Consider the following 8,871-nt stretch of genomic DNA (forward strand, 5'->3'; position numbering starts at 1 on the left):
CACTTGATATTTCCACACATGTAACAATACATAAAATCCCATCAACAATCCAAACCATCATCAAAACACAAAACTAACAATTTAAAAATATTCATCCACAAGATCCTTCAAAAGCAATTAAAGTTTCATAACCCTTGACAATTAAATTAAATACTTGATTCTCTTATCAAATTAAAATTTTGTAGAGAATCATATATCATCATTTTTGAATCAAACACCTATATAAGGACAATCCTTTAAACAAATCAAATTTTGTTAAAGGATTTATAAACTCATGGATACCTACATTACTTAATCCATACACTTAAAATTTCTTCTAACAAACTAACATCTTGCTAGAGAAATATAAGGCATAAAATAAATACATTTTTAACCTTTGTATAAACTTTATTCTTATAACAAATTTAAACTTTGTTAAAGAATGTAAATCAAGGAAAATTTTGCATAACAGAGATATGATTTAACCCTTTTGACAAATCAATTTTATCAAAGGATTATAAAAGAAAACTTATGTAAAATACTCAATCCTCCTAATAAGTCATAGGATATCATCATATTGAAAGAAATATTATATAATCTCATACTAGAATTTCTTATAAATAAAATTTATAATTAACAACTCAACTTACTTACCCTTTGATTTGAAGATTGAATTGAACAAAGTTTTTTTTTTTTTTTTTCCTTGAATACTGAAACAAGAGCAAGAAAGAGGGAAAATTTCTGAATTTTTTTGTTCACTTTGAAAGCTTAGGAAAAGTGAGGCAACTCAATGATGCTTAAGGATTAATAGGCACTTAAGAGGTGAGTTTAATTATGCCATAATACTCACTTATGAGAGGAGTTACAAACTCCTCCCCTTCCTCCTCATCACAACCGGCCACCCCTTCACTCCCCTCTCATTATTATTTTTTTTTTTTTAATTTAATTTAATTAATTAATTAAGTCATTATTATATTATTGTTAAAATAAAAAGAACGTTACGCGATAGTCTCGTACGCGATAAAACTCGTTACCGTTAAAATTTAACTCACTTTACTTCTTAAAATTATATATGTGAAATAATATAATTTAATAATACGTATTTATTTTATTTTATTATATTATTTCTTAAACCCGATAAATTACGGGGTGTTACAATTTTTGTAAGATTTTTTAACAAGGTATGCCTTATCTAACTGACGTACCAGTTTTCGTTAAATTCTTGTCAATTTCCGTTTAATTTACCGTTTTGACGTTTCTACCCTTATTAAATGTTGGTTGTTGTCTTTATAATTTGCCCTAAATTATTTTTATATTGTCAAATTTTTAATTCACCATTTTGACATTTAATTCATCAACAGTCTTAAATGTTTAGGACAAATGATAAAAATAACAACCAACACTTACAAGTTTAGAAGTTGGTTATAACAAACTTCGAAGATTATTGTTATTCATTTTCGGTTATGTTTTACCTCTTTATGTTCCGTCCTCATTTGTACTTTCTAATATTCAAGATTGTTATTCATTCTATGTTCTTGCACAATATAGCGGACACCTAGGTTGCACTATAAAAGGACACGGACACGGATACGGACACGACACGGATACGGGAAAACGCCAACTTAAAAATGGCGGACACGGGGACACGAAAATGGCAATATAATAAATATATCAAATTAAAGATAATTTTACAACCTTTCATTTGATATTTGTAAATAAACACTTTAAAAACATAAAAATACTTTATGTTTGTAATTTATGTTTATATTTTTTGTAATTGATCTTAAAATACTAATTGAAGTTTGTAATTGAATTTAAAAAACAACGATTAGCACATATTTAAAAAAAACTTTAAATAATAGTTAACACATAGACCAATAATTATATATGATTAACAAATAAAACATAATTAAAAAATTTTAATAATAATTACTCCTAAACATACACGCCTCCCCACGCCCTACTTTCTCAGTTACTTTACCCATATGACTTTTCCTATTCCTATCCTATCTTTTTCTCTCTTAATAGTAATTATTGCAAATGTAGATGTACTTCTACAAGTTCTGAATTGCTAGTGTAAAAGTAAATTTTTTGAGAAGTGATATTAAATTTTAATTTTTCAAAAAGGAGATCATGAGGTGAGAGAAAAAAATTTATCATCTCCTTCATGAAGACTTAAACTCCATCAACTCCAACGTTTAAGAAGTTTTCTTCATCAATGGTGAGTCGACCATCAACCTTCAATATTTCAAGGCTTCTTAGTCCAGTTCTTTTGTTTTTGGGTCCAATCTTGTCAAAAATATCCAAACTCGCCAAAAATCGCCCAAAATCGCATAGACTCGCTATCAAGTCCGGTTCATGACGGTCAAAATGACGATAAGCGTGGCGGAACGCCGTTTTTACATACACCGTTACAAAACGCGAGTTCTCGGAACGGTAGATTGAGAATCCGAGTGAGAGAAGAACTTCTCAGTTCTGTCTTTTGTCTAAAATTTAATTTATTTTTTTTTAAAAAACGTTTCGTTCACCCTTGCCGTGTCCCTTGCGTGTCCTAGCCGTGTCCGCGTGTCCGAAAAAATATTAAAATATTGGACACTTCATTTGGCGTGTCGGACACGGATTTTCGCGTGTCCGTGTCCGACACGGGACACGTCTGTCAAATGGCGTGTCCGTGTATCAGAGCCGGACACCACATCTAACACTTTCATAATTGATTAATTATAAATATATACATTTATTTTCCATTATCTCACTCTTTAATTTGCCCTTTTTACTTCTCTTTTCTTAAATTTTAAAGTCTAATTAAAAATATTATTTTTAAAATTTGTAATTAAAAATTTTAAATATAGTAAATATTATTTGCGCGCTTAAAATAATGAGCTAGCCTATGAGCTGTCGCTCTCTAATTGTTCGTCTGAAGAAATATCAAAACAAGATAATAATATTATTACTTTCCAACACGATTATGATGATGATCATCATATCAATGTATGCAACTGTTTTTAATACTTAATTATTGTTTTTTATTTTTGTTATCGTTCATGATGATTTACTTTTTCTATTTTATGTAGCTTTTTTGTTTCATAGTTCTTTTGTTTTCATTTGTTATCCGCATTTTATTTTTGATTGATTTCAATATAAATTTAAAAGTCAAATAATTTTTATTGTTAGATTTCAAAATCTCTAAAAAAATTGATACATTTTGAAAGTAGTTCTTTCGTTCGCTAATGTTCTTTCCATTATATATATATATTCTACTTTAAAAAGAGAAATTTATTTGATGTTTTTAAAACACATATTGAAGATAAAACATATCCATGTGAGATCTCGTTATATTTGTCTTAATATATACTTTTTTTATTATGTATTTTTCATAATTTTTTATTTGTATTTTTAGAGATATTAAGGTTAAAATTTGCTTTAAAAATTATGCAATAAGTAAACGAAAAGAAATAAAAGAAATGAGGGATTATATATATAATATTGAACCGTTTAGTATTGGAGTAATAAATGAGTTACAATAGCAAAACATTAAACTAAATAAGCCTAATTAAAGATAAAAATTTGTATGTTTATAATAGGTTATGAGCTAAACATTTAACATGAATAGTCATGGCTTTTAAAGTACTCACCTTAAACCTTTTTCTATTGTAGGGTATGTGACTCATTTAGAGCTGTTTAATTGTGACCCGACCCGAAAATCCGAACCGATCTGAAAATATATTTTTTTAGATTTATCAAACCGATATCTTTTTATAATTGATGAGTTTTTCTAAACCTTAAAATAAATAAAAATGACGTAGTAATACTTCATATTCTATATAGTAATACTTTTGATAATAGTTCTCTACTGATGAGTTGTATATTGTTTGTGATGGTAGACTAAATTAGCGCTTCGAGTTGCTCCAGATATTTTTTATATGGAGAAATCTGCTACTAATAATAGTGGAGGAGAAAATTTGAAGAGACAATATGAGAATAAGCATACTGATGAGGTAATTAAGTATTTTTTTTTTATTTTCACTATATATTGGATAACAAAACTATTTTTAGTGATTTTTTCTCTTTAATCTTTGTATAAATATTGTCTAGTGTTTAGTTAAAATAATTAAAATGAAAATAATGCATTTAATTTCGTTGAAAAAATATGTAGGTTGTACTTCTGAAAGAGGAGATAGCACGACAAAGAGTCGAGAATCAAAATTTGAAGAATTTAGTTAATCAGTTAGCCAACACATGCGAAACCTCTGAAAGGGCGGAAATTAATAGATTTCAACTCGATCAAAATAAATCCGAAAAAGTCAACGAGGAAGAGGTAATTTTCTTAATTATTTCTTTTTAAATTTGTATTTCTATGAAACATCTTTTATGCTCGATCGAGCAGTCCATTATTCAGTCGACTCTTATTCTTTGCTTAATTTTTTTAATATTATGTCTCTTGAATTATTAGGGATTTAAAGACGTTTCAGACGACTCTGCTAATGAAGAAAGACTAAATCAGCAAAAGAGACCATTATTGGCTCCAAGGCAAGGAACTCTTAACTGTATTTTGGTTAATATAATTAGTGGTATTTAATTAATATAATTTTCTTTGAAAGCCAACAATGAAGAATTACTCTTAATTTATATTTATTGACTTGATTTACAGAGATAATGAGGACACAAATAAAATCTCCATTAAAGAGGATCACGGAACAACTGGTATGCAAACAGTCATAAATGCTGAAGAGCCTCATCAAAAAATCAAGAAAAAAGCTCGAGTGTGCTTTCGGGTTTCCTCAAAAGAAAATATGGTATTTTTTTCAAATCTTATTATTGCATACGTTTAATATATAAATAAATATTGTAAATTTATAGTGAAGTTAAATAATTAAACTTAATAAATAATAATATTCTTTCTTGAATTAAAATACTGCAGCTAAACTATCAGTTATATATATATATATACTCTAATATGTGAGATAGATAGATCAATTTTCCCACCAGTTTCTGATACTTCTCCCTGTCAGCTGGTTCTCCTCTAGGAGTCGTCTGGAGTTTATGATTAGTAGCGATTGGTGTCTCTGCTGGTTTGCAGTCAATCATCCCTACTTCTGCTAATAAATCTAAGATGTATTTCTTTTGATTAATGAAAATTCCCTTCTCGGATCGGAAAACTTCTATACCAAGGAAGTACTTTAAATTTCCCAAGTCCTTCATCTCGAACTCCATGAAAAGCCTCTTCTTAAGCTCTTTTATCTCCCTTTCATTGTTCCCCGTTATAATTATATCATCTACATAAATTATAAGACATGTGATCTGCCCACCTTCTTTCTTTAGGATTAGGGTATGGTCGGAATGGCTTTGTTCATACCCAAATTTCTTCATTGCTGCGGTAAACCTGCCAAACCAAGCTTTTGGAGACTGTTTCAAGCCATACAATGCTCTTTTAAGTTTACATCCTTCCCCCAGGGCAAATTCATCTGTAAAGCCTGGTGGAGCATGCATATACACTTCTTCTTCAATCTCCCCATGTAGAAAAGCATTCTTTACATCAAACTGATAGAGGGGCCAATCTTTATTAGCAGCTATGGAGAATATGACCCTGATGGTGTCTATCTTAGCAACTGGGGAGAAGGTTTCAGAGTAATCAATGCCATAAGTTTGTGTATATCCCTTTGCTACAAGTCGAGCTTTGTATCTCTCAATAGTTCCATCTGCATGATACTTTATTGTGACAACCCATTTGCAGCCTACTGGTTTCTTTCCTCTAGGTATCATGCATTTGTCCCATGTGCTATTTTTCTTTAAAGCCAAGATCTCATCTATCATTGCCTTTTTCCACCTCGAATCTTGGAGAGCTTCTTCAGTATTCTTGGGCAGGGATTTTGAGTATAGGCTGGTTTGAAATGCCACAGCTGTTTGTGCCAAGTTACTACTTTCCCGGTTAATAGGATACCGAGATCTTTGTGATTCAAACTCTGGATCATACCTCCTTGGAGGAACACCTCTCTTGCTCCTTGGGGGTAATTCATATTTGCAGGGGTGAGTTAACAATACCAGATATATCATCATTTATTTGGGGTTCAGATTCAGTTAATACCTCTTGAGGCTCACAGGCAACTTCTTGATCATTGGATGCTTCAGACAAGGTAGGGAAAGTCTGAGGAGAAAATAATATTATGTTTTCCGTAGCAATGTCTGTGGGATTACCTACTTGCTCTTTCGGGTTCAGATCATCAATTACAGAATATGTTAGCCAGCTCAAGTCATCACAATCAGTCTCCCCCTGAGGACGAGGCTGGGAGTAAAAATAGGAATGTTCAAAGAAATCACAATCCATTGTAGTATACATCTTGTTCTGTGTTGGATCAAAGCAGCGGTATCCCTTTTGATTTGTACCATAGCCCACAAATATACACTTTACAGCCCGGGGTTCAAGTTTGGTTCGAGCAGGTTTGGGCAAATGAACATACACAACACACCCAAATATGCGAGGAGGTAAGGAGTGAAAAGATGGGATAGTAGTATGGGTACGAAGGACATCTAGAGGGGTTCTGAACTGAAGGATTTTTGAGGGTAGCCGGTTGGTGAGATAAGTGGAAGAAGCAATAGCTTCAGGCCAAAAATAAGGTGGGACATGTGCTTCAAACATAAGGGCTCGACCTATTTCAAGTAGAGTACGGTTCTTTCTTTCTGCTATGCCATTCTGTTGGGGTGTATGAGGGCAAGAGGTTTCATGAATAAGACCATGGGTAGTAAAGAAATTTTCCATTTGTTTATTCATATATTCCCCCCCATTGTCTGATCGAAGAATTTTAGGCTTAGCATGAAATTGTGTGATAATCAAATTATAGAACTTAACAAAGACATCAAAAACTTCAGATTTTGAGAGAGGGAGAAATTGTAACGGGTCCAGATTGATCTACACTCACACACTCCCCATTAGCGGTCTGAATATAGGTGCGGGTTTTTTTATTTGTGGATAAGAGGTCATTAGGATCAAAAGTCATAGTGTCGGTAGCCCCGCAATCAAATATCCATTTGGAAGAATAATAAGGTTTACAAAGGAGACCATGTTTTTGAGGGTTGAGAATGTTTTTGGGTATTTGGGAAATAGGTTTTAAATTGGGCCGGGGGTGGTTTCTGGGCTTAGGGTTTGTTGTGTTTGGTATAAAAGAGTGAGAGGGGGGTAGTTTTGTGTGCCGGTTTATTTCCAGATCTTTCTCTCTTTCTCTTTCCTCTGGTCCGTCTTCTCTCTTTCCCTTTTTCTGTTCACCTGTGTTGCCATGGGTGACTTCTTTGTTGTGGGTTGGTTCCTTAGTGACCATGTCTGTGATGTGGAGGGCACCAGTAACCATGTTAGCCTTGCCGCCGGTTTGTTTTGACTGAGCCTTGGTGGCGGTTTTCTGTTGCCGGTGCTCCTCCCACCACTCCGGGTAGCCGATTAACTTAAAACACCCTTCCTTTGTATGTCTACTTCCTCCACAGTAACTACACTTCAGGTAAGCCTTGTCCTCCATGTCACGCCGGAATGAAACGTTTGACCGGTGATGTTTGACGGCCAACCCACTCCCAATTTCTGAGGGATTTTTTCCCGATGATGAAGCGTGAATCATAATACCACGCCGTGAAATTTCGCGCCTGATTGTAGCATAAGCCATGTCTACTGTTGGGAGTAGGTCAAGATTCAGTAAGTCCCTTTTTTCTTTGTCAAAAGTTTCATTAATTCCGGCCAAGAATTGGAAGAGCCATTGTTTCTGGATGAATGTGTTAAAAATGGTAATGTCTTCAGCGTGTATCATCGGATTTGGTTGTCTTCGATCTATCTCCTTCCATATTTTGGTCAGCTTCCCATAATAAATCTCTAATGGATCTTGGTTTTGTTTGATATTATTTGCTTGTGAACTCAGATCAAATATCTGAAGTTCATCCCTTCCACTGCACAGTAAGACCTCGATCCCCTTCCATAGGTCTTTTGCAATCGTATAATCTAGGAATTGATTTATTAGTTCAGTGTCTATGTTTGAGATTATCCATGATAGGACTAATGAGTCCTTTTGCTTCCAGTTTGTGTAATTAGGATCTGAAGTGTTGGGAGGGTCGTCAATGATGTGGCTAAGACGACCCCTGCTTTCTAATGCTATCTGCATCATTTTACACCATGTTGTGTAATTTTGGTAGTTTAATTTTTCGGCTAATTTCAAATCTGGAGAAATAGTTTCAAGGGTTGTATTTGGTTTTTGCATCTGTTGAAACAGTCTGAACATGTGTTCCATCTGTTCCATTGTTATGATTTGGTTTGGGTTTGTTTCCGCCATTGTTACAGGTAAGTTTTTAAGGGTAAAGGATGATGCTGAACAAAGGTTAATACCAGATTAAACCTTACAGCTCTGATACCATGAAGAATTAAAGAAAAAACGATTTTAGGGTTTAAAGGAATACTGTTTTGTATTAATTTTCTTTATAATTACAACCCTAATTTATACAAAGTCTATGAACTAATTAAGGTAATACAAAACTTGGACAATCAGACATTCCCTTAATACTTTGAACTATTTTGAGTAACCAAATCAGAAAAATATTCCACAAATCAGAAAAATATATTTCCATATTTTTGATAAATTGTAGTATTATTTCCACTAATTATGTTTTATTTGATGTAAATTTTGATCCTTATAAATTTAATCAATATTGCAGATAACTGATGGATGCCATTGGAGGAAATATGGTCAAAAAACGGCAAAAGGAAATCCATATCCACGAGCATACTATCGTTGTACCATGGGAACTTCTTGCCCCGTTCATAAACAGGCATGCAAAATTTTTTCTAATCTGATCACTTTAAATTTTTATCCATAATTTAATTTACGTTGGATATCCCTTAATAGGTCACTTGTTTAGGATCCATAA

The 8,871-nt window shown here is 32.9% G+C and overlaps 2 protein-coding genes across 2 annotated transcripts; one reads left to right on the top strand and one right to left on the bottom strand.

The window, feature by feature from the left end:
* The first annotated feature begins 2,349 nt into the window (after positions 1-2,349).
* LOC130808252 (uncharacterized) lies at positions 2,350-4,555 on the top strand. Its single transcript, XM_057673734.1, has 4 exons — positions 2,350-2,415; positions 3,861-3,974; positions 4,133-4,294; positions 4,430-4,555. The coding sequence occupies exons 1-4, from the start codon at positions 2,350-2,352 to the stop codon at positions 4,553-4,555; spliced, it is 468 nt and encodes a 155-aa protein (XP_057529717.1).
* Positions 4,556-6,839: 2,284 nt separating this feature from the next.
* Positions 6,840-8,279, bottom strand: LOC130808253 (uncharacterized). The gene has a single exon (XM_057673735.1). The coding sequence runs from the start codon at positions 8,277-8,279 to the stop codon at positions 6,840-6,842; it is 1,440 nt and encodes a 479-aa protein (XP_057529718.1).
* Between the last annotated feature and the right edge of the window lie 592 nt (positions 8,280-8,871).

This window comes from Amaranthus tricolor, chromosome 3 (genome assembly GCF_026212465.1).
Source record: "Amaranthus tricolor cultivar Red isolate AtriRed21 chromosome 3, ASM2621246v1, whole genome shotgun sequence".
Lineage (NCBI taxonomy): Eukaryota > Viridiplantae > Streptophyta > Magnoliopsida > Caryophyllales > Amaranthaceae > Amaranthus > Amaranthus tricolor.